At 29.5% G+C, this 24,239-nt stretch overlaps 1 protein-coding gene across 1 annotated transcript in view; it reads left to right on the top strand.

Moving 5' to 3' along the window:
- The first annotated feature begins 5,246 nt into the window (after nt 1-5,246).
- Nucleotides 5,247-24,239, top strand: part of LOC122859500 — a 29,414-nt gene continuing 10,421 nt past the window's right edge. The window contains exon 1 of the mRNA XM_044163116.1: nt 5,247-5,701. Coding sequence (XP_044019051.1) covers nt 5,659-5,701 — 43 coding nt within the window. The 5' untranslated portion in view covers nt 5,247-5,658. The remainder of the gene's footprint in view (nt 5,702-24,239) is intronic.

Raw genomic sequence — 24,239 nt, 5'->3', positions numbered from 1 at the left:
TGACACCGGCTTGCAAAAAAAATTATAAAAAAATATAAATAAACAATTATTATTAATTTATTAAGTTGACATTATTATTTTTTGCGCGATACAATTTGAATTAACGATAAATATATGGACGAAAATAAACGGCGTAACGGGGGATTGATCCTAGGTCACTCACGTGGAACTCCAATGCTCTATCAAGTCAACCACCGGGGTATTAATGAAAGAGTCAATCAAAATTTTTTATATGAATGAATTTATTCGAGAGTCAATTCACAGTCCTTGTAAAAGCCTGGCACGATAGTCAAAACCTAATAATTGTTATTTAAAATTTCTATTTACAATTTATAGATCTAATTAATATAATTTTTTTTTTTTAATTGAATATATGCACAAGTCAAGTCCCGTGTGAGGCTTGGTAGAACGGGCTTGACACAAGGCTCGTGTGAGGCCGGAGAAAACAAAATAACAAGCTTGACACCGGCTTGGACTATTGAGGCCTGTGTGAGACGGGGAAAAACAACAGGGACAGTCTTGTGTCAAGCCTGTGTTAACGAGGCTTGTGTGAGGCCGGGGAAAGCAAAAAAAACAGGTTTGACACCGGCTTGGACTATTGAGGCCTGTGTGAGGCCGGTTGAAAACAACGGGGTCAGTCTTGTGTCAAGCCTGTGTTAACAAGGCTCGTGTGAAGCCGGTTGAAAACAACGGGGTCAGTCTTGTGTTAAGCCTGTGTTAACAAGGCTCGTGTGAGGCCGGGGAAAACAAAAAACACAGGCTTGACACAGGCTTGGATTATTGAGGCCTGTGTGAGGCCGGTTGAAAACAACGGGGACAGTCTTGTCTCAAACCTGTGTTAACAAGGCTCGTGTGAGGCCAGGGAAAACAGTGGGCACAAGCTTGTGTCAAGCCTGTGCTCCCAAGGCTTGATACATGACCCTCGCACAAGCCTGGCACAGTTGTTCAAGACCGAGAACTCCTACCTGGGTAATAATAGTTATTTTCAGTCAATAAAGCTAAACTGTAGTTTAATAAAAATAAAAACTTTTTCTTTACTGCATGAAAAAGACGCTATTTTTACACTCTCCGGAAGCTTAACATAAGCGATTTTTCACCCATGGTGAAAAAAAAAAACTTATTGATTTTTTCGGTAGGTCAGAGTGTAGAAAAAGTCTCTAAAAGTCACGTCCGTGACTTTTGCATTATTTTTTCTTCACGTTGAGCTACTCTAACACTGAGCTGCCGCACCATCTAGTGTCATATTTGCACCAATCAGACGCGACCAATAAGTAGCGAATGTTTTTAGAATTGTTAATACGTTTGTTTTCCGTGCACGCGCATGTTTTTACAATATCTTTTTTTTTTTCATCATAAAAAATATTTATGGTTAAAAGATTTTGGTGTGTCAAAAAATAAAAAAATTACATATAATAAAAAAAAAATGGAAACGTCTGAAGAAATAGATTATACTGAACCACAAACACCACCAGAAATTGCTGAAGCAAGTGAAGCAGTATTGGGGGCAATTATTATATTATTTTATTATTTAATATTATTTAATATTATTATTTATAATTTATAAAGATAGAGTTCCATTTACAAAGAATAAATTATATGATTAATAAAATAAAAATTTTATCGCTCAATATTTTTGGTCATTAATTTGTACTTCTTTCTTTTTTAATTTGTACTACCAGGAAAACAATGAACAAATAAAAAAAAACTAATAAATTAAATTTTGAAAAATAGATCTTCATCATCATCTAACAATTTTGAAAATACAATTTCGTCATTTTAATTAATTGAGTGATCTTGAACTGCAGGTTTATCTAACCTATTACTTGGTGTTGGAGACGTTATTGTTGTTGTTGTTACTGTTGTAATTATTGTAATCGTTGCAGAAGAAGTACTATTTGTTGTTGTTGTTGTTGATATTATAGTAGTAGTTGGTGGTGGTATTAATTCTACTGGTCCTGGTAAAGTGGCTGATTTTATTTGTTTCAAAGTTGATGAATGAAGTGGTGTTATTGATGTTGATTGTACTGGTGATTGTCTGGGGTTGACACATGATTTTTTTTTTGGAGACCAATTAAAATAATTTAATCCAAATTTTTTTTTTTTGTTATTTGCTTGATTAGTTTTAGTAATGCATGACAGTTTATTACCAAGACCAGTAGAAAAAGTTTTCATGGGTGGCCCCAATCACTGTCATTTTCAACAGCATAATTTTTGCATTGATTTTTGAATACATCCTGAAGTTCTTCACCAGTAAATGTGTGATTACCTCTAAATTAAAAAAATAAAAATTATCATCATATCAAAACATAGTTAAGTGATTATAGTCATGTCCTTGACAATCAATTTTTTTTCTATTTTTTTTTTTTTCAAGTTACACAAAAACAAAAACAAAGTTAATTGTACTTACCACATGTATCAGTTGAATTAATTTTTGACATTTCATTGCAACATTTTTCGTCATTTTCAAATGATTGGCAACACAATTTTATTTCTTCTGTTTCACAATTTAATAAATTTTTTTTTTCTATTGTTTCAGTGTTTTTTTTAATTCATTGCTAACCTCTCATTCAGTGCTTACTTCTGTGAATGTTTTTTGTGCTTGTAATAATGATTCAAAAGAATAATTAATAGGTCGACCACTTCCTGTGGTAAAACACGTGGTATTTTCCGACATAGCAACTTGATTGTTTTCTTTATTTTGGCTCTTTTTCATACCTACCTAAAGAAAAATAAAGTTCAACACATGGGCATTGGAGATTATTGCAACTCAGACGATGTTGTCAACACACACCTCCAGCTCGGCAACAGAGGAGGGGTAGCTCTTCTGCCTCAATTACGGTTCGTGTTGAAAACATCGTCCTCGTCACAATAAAACCTCCAAAACGCCCTAGTATCGAAATGTACTATTTCCCCATACAATCAATTAAAACTTGTTTTTACACGGAGAGAAATACGCAGCAAACAATGCTGTAGAGTATCAAACAAATTTTACTGTAGTCTACTGAAAATTGAGAAGTTGCGCGGGGAGGCCACCAGGATCGACTAAAATTTCCTACTACACTACAGTAATTTTAATCAAAACAAAACAAAAAAACAACACAAAAAATTAAATAAAACTTTATTGTTTGAACATCAAAATAAAAATGTAACGTGTTTATTAATTTTTAAAAAATAACCCATTTTATAATTTTCATGTGTTTCACCGCATTTTTATTTAGATTCATAAATAAAATAAAAACAATAAACTTTTTTAGAAGAACACACTTGATTTCCAATAAATATTCGTGTCATCTGGCGGGAAAACCTGCTGTACATTACAGTAATTTCTGGCGTAAAGTATACCATGAACTCAAAGACTTCCAAAAATTCCGGTAGACTACAGTAAAAAATTTAGATAAAATAAAATAATAATCATTATAATAAGTGTGAATTAGTCGCTTTAATGACGTCGGCTATGATTTTTACGATACCACTACAGTAATATATGCTGCGGATTTCTCTCCGTGTATAATATGTATTTTCAAATATTCAAAAGATATAAAAAATAAATGGAAATTTTTTTTTTCACTCGTTGTTTCTTTTGATTGTCTTTTTTTAATAATGAAAAATACAAATAATAATATCGAATACCCCAGGTAGAAATAAGAGTCAAGTTTCGACAGTCAACGTGCACCAGATGTCGAAAACTGAGGTCTGATAGAAGAGGTCAATTCGACGTCAATCCAGAGGGAGCCCTGATATAATTCTTTGAGAAAGATTGAGAGACAAGGGGTTCTTCATTGAGCAACATTTTATAGTTTATAAGAAAATTATAATATTATTATTAATTATGATTATAGAATATTATTATTATTATATACTATAATTAATATATACCTATTATTTTATCAAAAATAAATTTAGATAAAGTCGTCAAAGACAAGCAACAGCTAATTATTGTAGCTTAAAACATAATTTTTTTGGCAACTGTAATTCCTAAGCTCTATTTTTTCTTTAGCTACTGCTTTTCCTTGGACATTTTAATTTATTAAATATATAAAATACATGTATTTTTATTTAAAAAAAATAAAAATGTTCAAGGAAAAGCAGTAGCTATGGAAAATATGTAGCTGAGGAATTAATGTTGCCAAAGAATTATGTTTTAAGAAAATTATGTAGCTTGAAATATAATTTTTTTGGCGACTGTAATTCCTTAGCTACATTTTTTCCTTAGCTACTGCTTTTCCCTGGACATTTTAATTTATTAAATAGATGAAATACATGTATTTTTATTTAGAAAAAGTAAAAATGCCCAAGGAAAAGCAGTAGCTAAGGAAAAGATGGATTGTGAAAAATTAAAATGCAAAAGAAAAAAATTTTTATAAATGATTTAATCGAATACACTTATTAATCAGTCTTATACAAATAATAACCATTTAATAAGTATAAATAATAATAAATAGATTAATTAATAAATTTATTCACAAATCAATAATAATTTATTATTACTTTATCATTAAAGATAAATTAAACTATCTGATATCACCTGCATAAACGGTGATTGGCTTTTGTAATCTTTGCCTTTTTTGGTTTCGGACTGATTTAAAATTGCAAAAGTGTGGTTAAAATAATCATAATAATAATTATAAATCGACATTCACATATTCGCATTATTAACTGTATAATATAATGATAAAATATGTTTATAGGAAATTTTTTTTTGTCTTTAACATGCATTTGAGAACCACTTATCATGCTTAAATTTTCTGAAAAAACTATCTTGAAACAATAACGCTTATATCTCACAATCATAATATCTTTCAAAATGTTAATGAAACCTATTGTTTACTCATAAAGTAGTTTACAATGTATAAATTAACCATCTAATCTAACAATGAGGTATATTTTATTTTTTTGCCGTCTATTTGACGTCCTAAAGCGTAACACTTTGACGTCTGTATGACATCTGAGCAGACGTCCACCTGACGTTTTAATGTAAAAATCGGACGTCTTTTGACGTCTGCAGCACATCAGATTTCTACCTGGGACATCAAATAATAGAATAAAGTCACGTGCTTGACGATATCTCACGTATTTGTAAAGATACGTGATAGGTATTCATAAAGAAAAATATATTTAAATTCTTGAAGAACGTGGTCGTTGCATTTGTTTGCCAAATAGTTCAGTCCAGACTACCCCACCATATGAAGTATCAGCTTATATAAAAGCGAAGAAATGATCAGTGGCAAACAGTTAAAGTACAAAGCCTTGATCAAGGTTAACGAAAATACAGTCATTTACGAAAATTTTGCTTTTAATATGAAACTCGTAATTTTGTTACTGTGCCTGATTGGTGTGGCTACAAGTAATTTAAGTCCAATTAAAAATAACCAATTTATCGAAGTTGACTCAATTGAAACAGAAATGATTAAAAAAATTGATGAGCTATGTAAAACACATAATATACATGTTTTTGGAGACATTGTGACAATTGAAACGTCAGATAGTGACAAAATAATTAATTAAAAAAAAACAGTTGATGAAAATGAAAGTAGCTTCGATGAAGATTTATTTATTGCAAAAGTTGATGATTTCTTTAAAACTAGAAAAATTCGAATAAAATTGCCGAACGATGGCTCAGTAGCTGATTCATTCGGAAGGGCACTAGAAGAACAAAAAATGGACATTGAACTTAGAAATTTGACTGAGGGTTCATTTGAAGGTGAGTGATCTGCTTAATCGAATTTTCAGAAAGTACGCCCTGGTAGAAAAGTTCCGTCGGCCCGACTTATTGGCCCGACTTTACATGTATCAAGAGGCACGGTAGTGCCTCGCGTCAAGTATGAGAAAAAAAAAAAAGTGGGAGAAACGAGATTTAACTACCGTGCCTATATATTATCGACACAAAGCTAACCCTAACCCTCCAATTCCTCGGGAAATTATTTTAAAATATGATTGATCAGATAAATATATTATGTCTTCTGATCATTTTATTAAATTAATATCACACTTTTTTATAAAAAAAAAACAGATTTTTTAGATGTATACTTTTCTTTTAAACTTCAAAATCATTTTTAGAAATTGCGCTTTTCTTGAAATTCTTATAAAACCTTACCGCACTCTGACAAACATTATAAAACCAAAATCAGATCAAAGCATTATGGCTGCCAAGTCCAGAGCAATTCACAACCTTATAAAATAAAAATTGAGCAAGAATAGTAGAATGGTGTGAAAGAACCTTTATTTATATCATATACAGTATTCAATATCGCATCGTTGGTGCTACAGTATTCAATATCGCAGCGATGGTGCGCGCGCCATATGCCGTTGGGATATAGGCGCGAATCCTACTCATCAGGAGTGCTAATGTGTGCTAATATACAACATACACATGCTTACATCAGCTGATAAACGTAACCTTTTGTTTATACACTTTTTTGTCTTTATCGTGCCCTTGTTTCTTGTGCCTTTTGGAATATATTATTTGATTGATGTGAAAAATATTCTGTTTTCTGATCATCTTATAAATTAATTGAATCTTTTTAATAAAAATAAAAACAGATTTTTGAGATGTATACCTTTTTTTTAAACTTTAAAATCATTTTTAGAAATTGCGTTTTTCTTGAAGATTATTTAAAACTTTACTGCACTCTGACAAATATTATAAAACCAAATCAGATCAAAGCAATATGGTTTCCAAGTCCAGAGCAATTTGACAACATTATAAAAATGAAATTGTGCAAGGTAGTAGTAGATGGTGTGGGAAACCTTTATATTTACCACAGTATCCAATATCGCATCGATGGCGCAAATTAAATAATGATAAGTTAAGCTATGTTCCCAAGTCACATGTTATTGTTTATTTTTTTTTCCATTAAGTTTAATGAGTTTTTTTTTTTACATCATGTGTAAACAAAAATATAAAATATTTTTATTTACGAAAGGATTTATTTTCGATTATCTAAATCAGCTGCCAGAAGCATCGGTCTATAGAGCAAGAAAGCTAACATATTTAGATGGTGTGAAAAAACCTTTATATATGTCAGTATAGTATTCAATATCGCATCGATGGCGCGAATCAAATAATGATATTTCAACCTATGTTCCCAAGTCTCATGTTGTTATTGTTTATTTTTCTTTCCGTCAAGTTTAATGAGTTTTTTTTTTTACAGGATATGTAAATAGAAATATGAAATATTTTTATTTACGAAATTATTTACGAAAGGATTTATTTTTCAATATCAAAATCAGCTGCTAAAAGCATCTGTCTATAGAGCAAAAAAACTAACATATTTAGATGGTGTAAAAAATCCTTTATGTCAGTATAGTATTTAATATCGCATCGATGGTGCGTGCGCCATATGTTGTTGGGATATAGGCGCGAATCCCAGGTCTGTAAAGTTAGCACATACATTAATATAAAAAAAAAAAAACGCACAAAAATTGCGGATTCCGCACAAAAAACGCATATAATTCGCACGTAACTCCTGATATAGCCCGGTTCGATTGTGCTAACTTCACATACCTGCAAATCCTGTCATGCTAATTATGCTAATATATACAACATACACATGTTTCCTGATGAACGTAACCTTTTGTTTATATATCTTTTCGTATTTATTGTGCTTTTGGGAATATATATATATTATTATGTTATTATATAAAAAATATTCATAATTATATATTTATTTGATTTGAATTTGGATATTAATTGTCAAGGTAATTAATATTATAATAATACAATAAATAAATAATATCAATATAGATTGATGCATATAGTAATTAAGTAAATTTTATAAATTTGTATTGTGTGCAATTGTGTGATATTTTGGTGACAATTCATTTACATTTACAAATGAAAAACAATAGAAGAAAAGAATGAAATTAAATGTAACCAGTGCAATAAAATTTTTAGTGGAAAAAGAAGTCTTCATGCTTATACAAGTTGAATTCATAAAATTGAGCTGGTTAAGACAATAACTGAAAACGAAACTTGTGTATACTGTGATGAAGAATATGCAAATAAAACAAACTTGTATTATCACTATTCACATTGTCATCAAGTCTCAGAGTATCAAACTATAAATTGTCCATTCGTAGGTTGTGATGAATCTGTGAATATATATGAGTATACTTATTTAAAACTGAGAAAACACATTTGAAACAAGCATCATTATCCAGTGAAGATGGAAGAATTCGCTTTTCTTAATGATAATAGTGATTACAATGTTATTTGTTCATTTATTCATTTCATTAATAATAATTAGTGTGATATTTTTTAATATAAATTATATTTATTCATTGTAAAATATATTATTTATACAGATTTCATGGATTGGAAGGGTAGAGTTAAAACTAAAAAGGCTGCACCTTTATAATAAAAGATACGAAAAGCAGAGTTTTAGTAATTCCAACACCAAAAGACAATACATCTGCAACTGCAACTTTAAAAAATTCAAAACCACTGTATGTCCATCTATGATGGATGTTACAGGTGTTAAAGATCCTGACAATAATAATCAAAGTAAGGGTGCGAACTCACGACAAGCTAAAATTTCCACTTATAAACATGGCGGCTATAAAAATAACCAAAAAGTAATTAAATTCACTAAATTATCACTGAATTAACTACTATTTACTGAATTGACTGCAAATCCGTGGTGTCTCGCCGTGACTGCAGAACAAGCTTGACACCACCAAGCTTGTTCTAAAATCACGGATTCGCGATAAATTTAGTAAATTTAGTTACTTTTTGGTGATTTTTATAGCCACCATGTTTACAAGCGGAAATTTTAGCTTGTCATGAGTTCGCACCCTAAAATTGATGTCAAGTATTGGTTATTTGATTGTAGAAAACCCTTAATTTTCGAAAAAAAACTGTTTTTGAAATATTTCCATGTTAAATAAAGTGTATTTTATATTTTGTTATTTTTGGCTTATTAATATTTTTTTATTATTGTTTTATCAATTATCGATATTTTATATATTTTTCCATTGTTGTCAAGTGTATTCAATTTTAGAGCTGTGTGTTCACACGCAAGTTTTTGCTGCAATGCTTTATGCTTCATGAATGAGTGATCTCATCGGTAAGTTTTCTCGCTCACTGACGAATCGAGTCTCCGCTCGGTCTCTACAACTTCACAGCTCTATGGTGTTATTCATTTTTCATTAGCAATCTACAATTGTAGCTACGAACAAAAGTATTTAGAAAAATGTGAGTCGTGTTCATATGCAAATGTTTCCTTGTCACACGAATTTATGATAAATCTTTTAATACCAAATAAAAATAACACATCCACTTTACAAGAAACTTATCGATCAATCACTATCATTGTGGCACGAAGGGGTTGGTACATGTGTCGATTGTTTTAGATCAACGAAAATTCTAAGAAAGATTGAAGTCCTCAAAATTAATGATATCATTGTTTTAAGTCTACTCTACATCAATAAATTTAAATGGTCAAGTAAAAATGATAATTGCTTAATCAAAGGAATACCCACTTCTAAAATTCACATTTGTGGTTCTACCAAGAAGACTAGAAAGAAGAAGAGTCAACTCCGTACATTGGAAATGGGACAAAATATGTCCTGTACCTCGAGCTTCTTAAATTTGCCAATTTGGCGCTGATTGGGTTCTACGTATAATGTTAGTTATTTTGTCAGTTATTTCCGCAAAAATACTAGCTGGATAAAAATTGATAATTTGTTCGTTGCTAGCAAAAACTGGTGAAGTAATGCAAAAAATGCTTACATATTTTTTTTTTTAGAACGAACAAAAATTAATACGGATGGTACCAAGTAATTTTATATACTTCTTAATATTATAGTTTTTTCTATCGAATGATTGAAGGACTTTACAAAAAGATGTGATATCTAAACAAAAAAAGAAACACAGTTTTTTTTACAAAAAGGAGCGTCAAGTATTCGAAATCCCCACTAATTATATGATTATAGTAATTTTATTTTATATTGATATTTATTAATTTTTTAGATACAAAAAGATATAATACCAAAATAAGTCAAGAAGGAAATATTTAACGCATATAATTAAGTCTTAATCTTTGACAAAATTTTATACTTGACCCCGCCCGGTTCTTCCCAAATAAAATTTAAAGACTTTCACACTAATGCAGATCTACTGAAATTTAGTAGTCGTTCACTTTCAACATAAATGTATGCGCAGTCACAACCTTGCAACTTTATTATAGTAGTTTCATATAAAAAAGACGAGAATAGAGCGTGACAAGTGTGATTTTTTTGAAAATCTATGAAAAGTATTTGAATTATATTAAATTAATGTCTTAGAGCTCAAATGCACGACAAGCTAACTTTTGCTTGTAAACATGGCTGACGTAATTCTGAGTGATCTAAGCATGCGCAACACGTAAAATTACTAGAAAAACCACGATGGCTGGGGACATATTACTAGTTTCATGGGAATTAGGACGGCCATGTTTACAAGTTCGACACAACCCAACTCGTTGCGCGTGCTCAGTGCGCTTTACAAGCGAAACTAGGCTTATCGTGAGTTTAAACCCTTAGCTTATTAGCATTGTAACTGAATTCATTTAGATTTTTTGCTGATATCTGGGAAAATTGCATAGTGGACACCACCTTTTACACTGTAAAATATATATTCGGCGCTCGTGTAATATTGTGTCATACGCATTCATTATTGAATTGTTGATTGACGAAATAAGTATATATATATATATGTATAGAGGTATATATATACATTGTGTATATATATTTTTTTAAACACACCGGCAAGGTAACAAGGTATATAAAGGTATATATATTTAATAATGGATAATTGGAAAATACCATTAACTCTGTTGTCGAGACGTGTGTCGGCTTCAAATTTTATTTGGGAAGAACCGGGCGGGGTCAAGTATAAAATTTTGTCAAAGATTAAGACTTAATTATATGCGTTAAATATTTCCTTCTTGACTTATTTTGGTATTATATCTTTTTGTATCTAAAAAATTAATAAATATCAATCTATACAATAAAAAAGGGACCAATTTCTTGGAAACGCAGTTTTATGCAGACTACTCGTCCGATTTACTTGAGATTTAACATAGTTATTCAGTTTGGCTATCTGATTGTTCAGATGACAAATAAAATTACCCTGGCGACTTTTTGCAATCACCAGGAGTCAAAAACTTATTTTTCCATCATCTTCAGGATTTTCTCAATTTGATAGTATATTATCTATTTTTTTTTCTGGTTTACTCAAAGATGATATAATTTTCCTGGTCTATTGGAAGATATGATATTTTATTCATGAGTTTTTGATTATTGCTTTATGGTATAGAAAAAATAATAATTATTCACATTTTTTTTATTTCCGATTGATTTAAAATAACATATGTATATGCTGTTTGGTTGTATGATCATGTAGATGACCAAAAAAAAAATAACCATCAATAAGATTTGTGATCACCAGGAGGTGAAAACTGATTTTCTTATCATCCTCAGGGTTTTTTCAATTTGATAATATATAATTTGTTTTTTTTTTCTGGTCTATTAACAGATATGATATTTTTTTTTATGGTTTATTAGAAGATATGATATTTTATTTGGGAACTTCGGATAACTGTTTTTTCAAGTATACAGCCTACTTCAGATATGTATACAATATAAGATAAAAAACGATCGATTTTAAAAAGTATAAGCTGTCAATAAGATTAACCTATATTAAAACTCATACAAGTTTACGAAAGTTCAATAGCAACAAACTAACCGTATCAATGAATTTAATTTGAACAAAACTATCAGTAGTATACAAATAATATTCTTATTATGCCTAAAAGGAAAAAGAATATTGGACGAAAATCTTTGTTGGCAAAAAGATTGAAAAAATTTAAAGAACCTCATAATACACAACAAAAAAAAATCTAAAATAATTCTGGACATGAAAGCATTTAACTATACTTATAGCGATATATATGATGATGATTGTCGTATTTCTATTGGTAATATGGATGTTGAATGTAAACATTGCCATGCTTTGAGATTTAAAGATGAATCTGATAGTATGTGTTGTGCAAACGGAAAAATAACATTGCCTTTTTTAAGTGAGCCTGAAGAGCCTTTATTCACTTCTTATCTGGTTTAACAGATTATTCGAAGCATTATTTAGATAATATAAGAAAATATAATTCATGTTTTAACAGTCATGACTTCATTTGGTGCAAATGGAAAAAAAGAGTCAGGTTATCAAACTACCTTCGAAATTAAAGGACAAATTTATCATAGAATAGGGTCCCTTGTTCCTGATGATGGCGATGAATCTGCTTTTTTGCAAATATATTTTATTGGTGATGATCAGATAAAGTCAGAACGTAGGTGCTCAATTGTCCCAAATGTTCAACAAGAAATTATCGATTCTTTACAAAACTATTTGCATAAACATAATTTATTGATAAAATTATTCAAAATCTCATTAGAAAATATGCCAATAGATGAATGCAAAATAGTACTCCGAGCTGATAAAATCCCTTCAAATGAACATAAACGACGTTTCAATTTACCTGTTGTTCAAGAAGTAGCTGCAATAATCAATGGAAATGAATTTATAAAACGTGATATTATATATTACGAAAACGTAGTAACGAATTCGAAATCGTTCAAGAAACTCATATGATGCTCTACAATATCCACTAATCTTTTGGCAAGGAGAAGATGGATATCGTTTTGAGTTGAAGCAAATAAACCCTAATACTGGATTAACTACAAATAAAAAAGTTTCAGCAATGAATTTTTATGCACAAAAACTTATGATACGTAATAATCCAAAAAATTATTTATTATGTTATAAGCAATTGAGGGTCTGGATGCAATAACACGTTAAGCGCTCGAAGATCAGAGAACGCGACGTTGTTTGGGTGAAAAAATTAAATTGAAAAATAAAAATAAAAAAAATACAGTCATCTATAAAATTCAAAATCATACATTTTCTTTCAAATAAATGTTTTTTCATAATAATTAATTTTTATAATAAAAAATAAAAACAAAAATTTTTTTTGTAAACATATAACTTGTGACAACGTCTTTAAAAATTAATAAATTGTCCTGAAAATTTAATCATAGCTTTATTATAGGCTAGCGATGGTAACAGTGATATTAGAAAACAACAAATTGAGAGCCACCGATAAGGCTATATATGTATGATTGTTAGCCCGCTCTCTCGCGAACGCCTATGTTCGTGCGTTCGTATATCCATATAAATACAAACGGTATACGCGCTATTTGTTAATAAATTAATAACTCAGTAAATAATTAACAAAAATATCTAAAAATTTTTATGAAACTTCTTGATATCCTACTCAACAATATTGCCACTGACAAAATACTCAAGTTTGAAATTTCTCCGACTCTTTTTTCATTTGAAGTTAGACAAATTGAATTTTTCATCGGAATAATACAATAAATAAAAAAAATTGAACAATATAAATAAATGAGTTTTCTAATATCACTGTTACCATCGCTAGCCTATAGTAAAGCTATGATTCAATTTTCAAGACAATTCATTAATTTTTAAAGACGTTGTCACAAGTTATATGTTTACAAAAAGTATTTTTTCCAAAAAAAAAATTTTTGTTTTTATTTTTTATTATAAAAACTAATTATTATAAAAAAACATTCATTTGAAAGGAAATGTATGATCCTAAATTTTATAGATGACTATTTTTTTTTTTTTATTTTTATTTTTCAATTTTAAGCTTTCACCCAAACAACGTCGCGTTTTCTTGTCTTCGAGCGCTCAACGTGTTATTGCATCCAGACACTCAATTGTTAAATCAGTTTGTCGTTGATATGTATGCAAAAATTGAAAGTGAACGTTTACGTTATATTCGATGTAATCAAAAAACTCTTAAAGTAGAACAATACATTCATTTAAAAGATGCATTCGAAAATGATTAAAATGTAAATAGTATAGGGCAAACATTTATTTTACCAGCAAGTTTCATCGGTAGTCCAAGGCATATGCATGAATATATACAAGACAAGAAAAATGGTAAACAGTTGAAAAGACAAGAAAAAATCCTAAATGATGATTCAAAAGCAAAAGTAATTATAAATTTTTAAAAAACAATATAATTATTACAAATATATATTAATGTTGACAGATAACTTTGATGCTTTGGTCGAATCAATTCGACGAATTTGAAGGATAAATGAATGATATAATTGCTATAAAAAATGTTAAAATTAACAATTTTAATAGTGATCTCAATTTGATTTCCATAAAAACATCAATTACAATAATGAATCCTGATATATCGGAAGCTATTAAGTAAGTATTTGTAATTATATAATTATACCACTAATAATTATATAATATATCTATATTTAACTATATTTAAAGACTTCAAAAATGGTATGGACAGATAGGAAAAACAATGGATGAAAAAGAATTTAAATTTTATCGTTCAGATACAAATTCTTATAATTTTACAAAATTTCGAACAATTTATAATACTAAAATAAATACTATAATTCATAAATACTTTTTTTTCAATTTTTTATCATCAAACATTGACTAGATAATAATAAAATTTCAACATTTCAACAAAATAGATATTATTGCAAAAATATTTGAAATTAAGGAAACCGAAAAAATTGAAAGTATTTACAAAAAACAATATGAAAAAAAAGAAATAATATTACAAGATAATAAAGACAATAAGGTAAATTAATGATGTTTGAATATATTATATATCATTAATTTAAAAATATTTTTTAAACAACAATAGATCGTTTTAAATTTGTTGAATGAGAATATCGAAGATTTTAAAGGAAAAATAAATGATATAGTGATACAAAGAGTCAAAATTAACGAATATCAATAGTTGAAAAATTTGTCACTAATACCGACATCAATCATAAAAATAAATCCTGATATACCAGAGGTAAAATCGTAAATATATTTTTTATGTAGATATTGTTTATTATAAGTATATTCTTTTAGCAAATATATTCTTTTAATAGTTTTCATAGAATATAAATTGGGACATTTCTTCAATAAATATATGTGCTGTTTGCGATTGAAATCAAGTAAATTCGAACATTTTATGTCAGTCCATTTCAATTGATTAACTTGGTGCCATGATTTGCAAACTGGAAAAGCATTTTATAAATTTATTATTATACATTTAATATAAATAATTTATAATGTCACAACTTGTTACATTCAAGAGTTTAAAAAAAAAAAATACCGAATAAAATTTAAATAAAAACAAAAAATAAATTAAAACATATGATATGTAATCAAATGCTGGCTTTATATTAGCATGAAGAAATCATGATGGTAATGTAGAATAAAATCAGATTCACTTGGTCTTATAATAGGTAGATAAATAATAATAATAACAATATAAAAAAGAAATTTCAATTTTGTCAAATAATTTAATTACAAAAAAATATATAAATTACTATTGATATTTTCTTCGCTTTGGAATAAGTTAATATGTAAGATATTTAATATTTTTATCTCAATGAAAATTATGTTCGTACTTTAATTTATAGGTTCATTTTTTATTAAAAATATTCATTACATCATTGGATAAAATAAAATTTTATGCATTTATAATTAAAATAAATATGAGATTTGTTTTAAAATTATGATATAGACATGAGTCTTGGTGCAGATTCATTTCTAACCATCATATTTATAAGAAACCCCCAAAACCAAAAAAAAATAAAAAAAAAAACTTACCATAATTGCAATTTATCCTTTCTTCAAAAGATAAAAAAGAAAAAATATAATGCATGACTTCATATGAAAGATCAAGAATACTCATCTTGCTGCTGTCAAAAAAGGGAACATACTGCCCTATGAACTAATGTCAGATTTACATTTATTATTTTGTTTTTTTTTTTTCAATTGTTTTTAAATAAAAAAAATCAAATTTTCTGTAAAATACCACTCCCGGGCGAAGCCGGGTATTGCCGCTAGTATAAAATAAAATTACTATAATTATATAATTAGTGGGGATTTCAAATACTTGACGCTCCTTTTTGTAAATAAAACTGTGTTTCTTTTTTTGTTTAGATAAGCATATATACAGGTTAAGTCGGGCGGCGCTCACAAAGTTCTACCAAGGCGATACTTTGTGTTAAGGTTGATTCCGAATATCTGAATTTCTGATAGACTTTCGATTTTTTCGGCTTATTTTCTAAATGAAATAATTATCTATATTGTGAATTTTTTTGAATTTTTTCTTGTTTGCTTTTTTCGAGATATTTACTGTCAAAGTTGACAACTTTAACACACAAGGTATACGCGTTACCTCATGTTTTTACGAATAACTTTTTTTTGTGTTGATTCAAAACTGTACATTTACTATCAGATTGTAGCCCTGGACAAGACGAAATTTTGATAATTATTTCAATTTTTTCTTCTTTTTCTTTTAATAAATATTTAACTTTTAAACTTCGAAATTTTGCTAGATGCGCGGCACACAGACATGAACACAAGCATGGTTTTGGCGTACGACGTAAACTTTGTTTGCTAGTGTGTTGCCGCGCACACACATACTACTAAAGAACTTGGTTTTTTCATCAGTGGCGCCACAAAAATTTCAGGATACGGGGAATAAAAAATAGCGTTATTAATATACGGGCCCTTTGTGGCATAAATATTGGTACGGCGATGGGACTTGGAATCAACCTAAAAGAGAAATAGATATTCAAAAAATAGGCGAAAGGCAGTGAAAGAATACCGTTTATAAAATAATTAAAAGTTCTCGGCTGCTGATAAAAAATTTAATATATAAAAAAATAATAGCTATTATTTCAAAATTTTTTGCCACACATAAACGCAATAGAACACTATAAATATAAACAAAACATAAATTTACGTATAATTATGTCCCCAAAAAACCTCAATTTTTAATTAACCGTTTATTTATCATACCTTGTATAATCAAAAGACGTATACGGAGAGAAATCCGCAGCAAATAATGCTGTAGAGTATCAAACAAATTTTACTGTAGTCTACTGGAAATTGAGAAGTTGCGTGGGGAGGCCACCAGGATCGACTAGAATTTCCTACTACACTACAGTAATTTTAATCAAAACAAAACAAAAAAACAACACAAAAAATTCAATAAAACCTTATTGTTTAAACATCAAAATAAAAATGTAACGTGTTTATTAATTTTCAAAAAATAACCCATTTTATAATTTTCATGTGTTACACCGCATTTTTATTTAGATTCATAACTAAAATAAAAACAATAAACTTTTTTAGAAGAACACACTTGATTTCCAATAAATATTCGTGTCATCTGGCGGGAAAACCTGCTGTACACTACAGTAATTTCTGGCGTAAAGTATACCATCAAATCAAGACTTCCAAAAATTCCGGTAGACTACAGTAAAAAATCTAGATGAAATATAATAATAATCATTATAATAAGTGGGAATTAGTCGCTTTAATGGCGTCAGCTATGATTTTTACGATACCACTACAGTAATACTTGCTGCGGATTTCTCTCCGTGTAAGAAATCCAAAAAATTGTCAAAATTTTAAAGTATAAAGTTGAATAACTTGCTGGATAAAAAAAAAAAATATTAGGCGGCTTTTATTATAATACTATCAACATATATCGAAATCGTTATCGTGAAATTTTTTTTTTTTTCTATTCTGCAAATTGTTCAACTTTATACTTCAAAATTTTGACTGTTTTTCTTAGATATTTTACGTCTTTTGATTATACAAGGTATTATAAATAAACAGTTAATTAAAAATTGAGGTTTTTCCGGGAAATAAATCGTAAATTTATGTTTTGTTTTTATTTCACTCGATTTTTTGAAACTAATAATAATTTATATTTGTAATCCGTCTACTTTAAATTAACCGTGAACACCGTGATAAATAATAAATAACAATAAAATACTAATTTCCTTAAATACAATAATTAAAACGAGTATGCTTTGAAGAAAAGAAAAAAAAACAAAGGGAGGAAAACAAACCCTCCCCATATAGGTCAGATCCCCCATCAATGGTAGAATAACCAACACATGTGGCTGCGTACACATACGTATATCCATGGAGAGAAAAATTCATGAGAAAGAATAGGTGGGGTGTACGGCGCGACCTATCCAGTAAACATTTTGGCTTGGAAGTTTTATTTTTTAATAAGATTTTGTTCCAGGCTTATATCTTTTTTGTTTTTCGATGGAAAAAAGTGAGAGTAGGCTTATTGGAAAAAGAGGCATCAATATATATAGTGAAACTATTTCAAGTTTTTTTTTTTTGAAGAAATAATTAAAAAGATATTGAATAAATTAAAAATGATAACGTAAGCTCACTCACGTTTTCAAAAATGGAGGTGAGCTGTCTCTACTGAGTCTCTCGATATAATTTAAGGGATGTCAAACAAAACGTAAAAATACAAAGGAAGTTATGAAATTTCAACAGTAGATTATTTAAATAATAATACACGATCCCTAATTTTTTTATAATTTTTTGGACACTAGTTTTATTTAAATTAATTAATAAAGTTGACACTTTTCGAGAGGTTATACATAGGCTCTTATGGCCAGCCGAGTACACTCCACATAAACCTGATTAGAAACTTGACCAAAAAATACAGAGACTGTTCTAAAAAACTGATATATTATGAAATGAAAAAAAGACAAAAATTTTAAGCTATATAGAAAAAAAGTTTGGACACTAGTTTTTTTTGAATAATTAAAGGTAGACGTGAAAAATAGGAATTTTGACGTATTATAGTATATGACAGTCGTTATATAGTTCAAACATATGACTCAAGTTGGCCAACATCACATTTTATAATCACTCTGTTACAACGCTAAAGTGTACCTAAATGCACACAACCCAAATTTTACTCTGTTATGAAATGAGCTTCACGTGAAATAATACGGGGGCACCCCGAGTGGAAATTTCAGTCCGATTCGGATCCAGGACGGATCCGGTTTACCTGATTACATATCCGAATCGGATCAGGCTGGCCGGATCCGATTCGGACTGAAAATGTAACGCCGGCTAGGCTCCGAATCGGATCCGGTGAACCGGATCTGGTTACAATAAGGACACTGTGGCTAAATCGGATACCAAATTATGTATCCGAAATTACATTTAAATCGGATTCGATTTTACATCCAAAACGGATCCGATTTTACATCCAAAACGGATCCGATTTTACATTCAAATCGGATCCGATTTTACATCCAAATCGGATCCGATTTTATATTTAAACCGGATCTGAATTTTGTTTTAAAAAAATTTTGATTTAAAAAAAAAATATATTTGCTTTTTTCAATTATTTTTTTTAACAATCATTATTAACAATATTTTTATCTTAGAAAATTCAACCTAAACTTAACTAAAATTCCGGATTTTGCGGGGATCGATCTCGGGGCTATTCTGTTCAAAGTCGGCAACTCTATCCTATTGACCACGGCGGCGTACGTGGAATCGATAAAATCAAAAGTCCTTTACAAGTGTAGAAAGTTATTTCAAAATTACAATAGAAAAACTTGATATGATTAATACTATATATATGCAACAATGTATTTATTATTATCAAAAAATAAAATGACATTCTGAAATTAATTTTTTTTTTTTTTTTTTTCAAATACTTTTTCAAATCAGGGAAACCGGATCCGGCTTACCTTAGCCAAGCCTTACCGAATCCGGAAGTTAACTTTGACAAAAAAAACAAACTTCAATTAAAGTCCGGCATTCCAGATCCGATTCGGATCAGGATAGAGTAAGGAAAACCGGATCCGGTTAGCCTTAGCCAAACCTGACTAAACCCGGAGATAACTTTGAAAAAAAAAATAAGGTCCGATTAAACTCCGGCAATCCGGATCCGATTCGGATCAGGATAGAGTAAGGAAAACCAGATCCGGTTAGCCTTAGCCAAACCTGACCGAACCCGGAGATAACTTTGAAAAAAAAAATAAAGTCCGATTAAAGTCCGGCAATCTGGATCCGATTCATATCAGGAAAGAGTAAGGAAAGCCAGATCCGGTTAGCCTTAGCCAAACCTGACTGAACCCGGAGATAACTTTGAAAAAAAAAATAAGGTCCGATTAAAGTCCGGCAACCTGGATCCGATTCGGATCAGGAAAGAGTGAGGAAAGCCGGATCCGGTTAGCCTTAGCCAAACCTGACTGAACCCGGAGATAACTTTGAAAAAAAAAATAAGGTCCGATTAAAGTCCGGCAATCTGGATCCGATTCGGATCAGGATCCGGCCAAGCCGGATTCAATTTCCACTCGGGACAGAGTAAAAATAAATTTTTTAATATGACAGAAAAAAATATTATTTTTATTTTTACACGATGAAACAATTGTGTATTTTTTTTTTTTTTTGTTGATATGTGCACTGACCGGGATTCAAACCTACGTCTCTAGTCTCTACCTAAACCTATAAAAAACCTATCTTCTTAAACCAGTATACCCTATCCCCTAAGCCATCGCGCGTTAACGTTGAAAGTGGAAAATTTTCATCCTTATTAAGAATGACCTTTAATAAACACAGAAATGAGTTTTCTTAATGATAAATTATACATTGAAAAATTGACATATAAATAAAAAGTTAAACATATTAAAGAATCAAATATCAAATATTAAAAATCGAAATCGAATTGATTTATTTGAATTTGTTTCGGCAAATGTCTCAGAAAAGGATAAAACTGAATGAATTATAATGAAATTCAAATGAGATCCTCTACTATTTGCGAAAATCCTTTTATTTTCTTTTGAGAAATATGGCTGAAAAATTAATGACGATGAGTAATTACTTTATTTAGCTACGTTTGTCAGAAAAATAAAATAGCAAGAAAAAGCAGTACCCGAGTGGAAATTTAGTTAAGGTTCTGAACAGAACCGGATCAGGGAACCTGATTTCAAATCAGAACCGGATCAGGAAGCCTGTTCAGGAACGGATCAGAATGTAACGCTCTTTTTTAGGATTCTGATCAGAACCGGATCAGGAAACCTGGCCAGATTGTAGGGTTAGAGCCAGGATACCTGAACAGGAATGGATCAGGATTCCTGACTATAATATAACCAGGAATCCTGTTCAGGAACGGATCAGAATGTAACGCTCTTTTTTAGGATTCTGATCAGAATCGGATCAGGAAACCTGACCAGGATACCTGATCAGGAATGGAACAGGATTCCTGATCTGAAACGGATCAAGTAATTCTAAAAAAAAATTAATTTTTATTATTTGATAATTTGTAAATCGGCTAACTAATTTACTATAGCAATGTTAATGATGAAACAGGTTGAATGATAAGATTTTATATACCTAACATAACTTAAATTACCTAACCACTAGCGGAACGCGAACTCGGATCGTTCAGATTACAACTACGGGCCTTAACACGCGCGGCCATGCTGTCTATCGATGATCGGATGTGATTTTTTGCTTTCATAAATTACATCAACTAAAAAAAACTTAAATTAGAATTTGCGACGTAAGTAAATTTAACGTTAAAATAAAATATGACAATTTGTTAAATTGTCCCTTGACATTTTGTTTTAGAATTAAAATTAAAATTAAATCCAAAAAATATTTTTTCTGATAATATTCTGGCCAGAATCTGTTCAGGAAACCTTATTCAGGATACGTTCAGGTTTCCTGTTCCTTTCCTGAACAGAAAAACTGAATAAAAAAAATTAATTTATTTGATAAATTTTTCCTGATAGTATCCTGGTCAGAATCTGTTCAGGAAACCTTATTCAGGATACGTTCAGGTTTCCTGTTCCTTTCCTGAACAGGAAAACTGAATAAAAAAAATTAATTTATTTGATAAATTTTTCCTGATAGTATCCTGGTCAGAATCTGTTCAGGAAACCTTATTCAAGATATGTTCAGGTTTCCTGTTCCTTTCCTCAACAGGAAAACTGAATAAAAAAATTTAATTTATTTGATAAATTTTTCCTGATAGTATCCTGGTCAGAATCTGTTCAGGAAACCTTATTCAGGATACGTTCAGGTTTCCTGTTCCTTTCCTGAACAGGAAAACTGAATAAAAAAAATTAAATTATATATTATTCCAGGATTGGATAAGGTTACCTGACTTAAGGAAATCGTAAGGTGTCCTGACCAGGTTCGGGTCAGGAATGAGTCAGGTTTCCTGAATAAGGAATCCTGATCCGTTTCTGATCAGGGTTTGATGTCAAATAGGGCATCCTGAACATTTTTCCACTCGGGTAGCTAAGAAAGAGATGTAGCTAAGGAATTAATGTTGCTAAAAACATAATTTTTTTAGCAACATCAACTCCTTAGCTCCATCTTTTCCTTAGCTACTGCTTGTCCTTAGTCGTTTATTTATTTAACAAATCATTTACATGCTATTTATTTTTATGAATTAAAATACTAAAGACAAGCACAAATTAAAAATCACGTTAGAACACGATACACACTGAGAGAAAAAGTTGCTAAAATATAGCAAAATTTTGCTTGAAAGTTTCAGGCTTTGATTTAAAAAAAAAATGTATCAATTTGAGCAAAATATTTTTTAATTAAAACAATTTATTTGCTTTAAATTGAGACTGTTTTTTTTTTATTTAAGAGAAAAGAGAACTAATTTAAGAGAAACTCTACTAAAAAGGAAGCAAAAATATCCCTTAAATCAAGCAAATACGCGGTCTAGTTAAGACAAAAGTTGCTAAAATTGAGTGACAATTGATTTTATTTAATGGTTAAGTCGTTTAAATTGAGGACAATATTGATTGAATTAATAGAAAATTGTGTTTATACAAAAGAAAAATGAATTGATTCAAAAAAATTATGGATCAATTTAAAACAAAAAGCGATCTAGTAAAGACACAAGTTGCTAAAATTAAGCGACATTCAATTTAATTCAATGTGTAAGTCGTTTAACTTGAGGAAATTATCGATTAATTTCAAAAAATTATGAATCAATTTAAAGCAGAAAAGCGATCTAATCAAGACGATAGTTGCTAAAATTGAGCGACATTTCATTTAATTTAATGGTTAAGTCGTTTAATTTGAGGAAGTTATAGATTCAATAATGGAAAATTGTTTTTATTTTTGATTAGAAGAAATGAAAATAAAAAAAAAAAATTTTTTTTTTTTATTTTTCCTTTTTTTTCAGGACTTATTGAATTTTACACTTGAAGAATTAATTGTAATTTTTTTTTTTTTTTTTTTTTGTCCTAACCAAGCTTCGAACCTCTGCCTAATCTAAACCTATCCAAACCTATACTTTTAAAAGCCAGTGCGTTACCCCCTGAACCATCGCGTGTTAACGTATCAGAGACAAAATTACGAAGTCCTTCTATCAAAAGTTTCATCACATCCTGATAAGCTGGTTGGTTTTATTTTCGTTACATGTAATTGTTTAAAGTTTTATTAATACTCTATTTTTTCATATAAATATTCAACTGGTTTTTTAAAAAAAAAAATTTCACAATATATGTATGGAATATTTTAAGGAGACATCTGAAATAAAATAACGAAAAGCCTATAGTAAGATGGGTACTTTTTTTGTTTCTCTTTAAGCCAGTTAAATAAAGTGACAGAAAAATGTATTAATAAAAATTCAAACAATTACATGTAACGAAAATAAAACCAACCAGCTTATCGGGATATGATGAAACTTTTGATACAAAGACTTCATAATTTTGTCTCTGATACGTTAACGCGCGATGGTTCAGGGGGTAACGCACTGGCTATTAAAAGTATAGGTTCGGATAGGTTTAGATTAGGCAGAGGTTCGAAGCTCGGTTAGGACAAAAAAAAAAAAAAAAAAAATTACAATTAATTCTTCAAGTGTAAAATTCAATAAGTCCTGAAAAAAAAGGGAAAATAATAAAAAAATTTTTTTTTTTTATTTTCATTTCTTTTAATCAAAAATAAAAACAATTTTCTATTAATTTGATCTATAACTTCCCTAAATTAAACGACTTAACCATTAAATTAAATGAAATGTCGCTCAATTTTAGCAACTATCGTCTTGGATCTTTTACACATTAGAATTAAGTGTCGCTTAATTTTAGCAACTTGTGTCTTTACTAGATCGCTTTTTGTTTTAAATTGATTCATAATTTTTTTGAATTAATTCATTTTTCTTTTGTATAAAAACAATTTTCTATTAATTCAATCAATATTGTCCTCAATTTAAACGACTTAACCATTATATTAAATTAAATGTCGCTCAATTTTAGCAACTAAAATTCCGGGATCGAACCTATTTACCTAGCTACCTATCTGAACTTAGTTTTTAGAAGCGAGTGTATCA

Source organism: Aphidius gifuensis, linkage group LG6 (genome assembly GCF_014905175.1).
Source record: "Aphidius gifuensis isolate YNYX2018 linkage group LG6, ASM1490517v1, whole genome shotgun sequence".
Classification (NCBI taxonomy): Eukaryota; Metazoa; Arthropoda; class Insecta; order Hymenoptera; family Braconidae; genus Aphidius; species Aphidius gifuensis.
The sequence above is the reverse complement of the archived record's forward strand: the minus strand, read 5'-3'. Positions and strand labels throughout refer to the sequence as shown.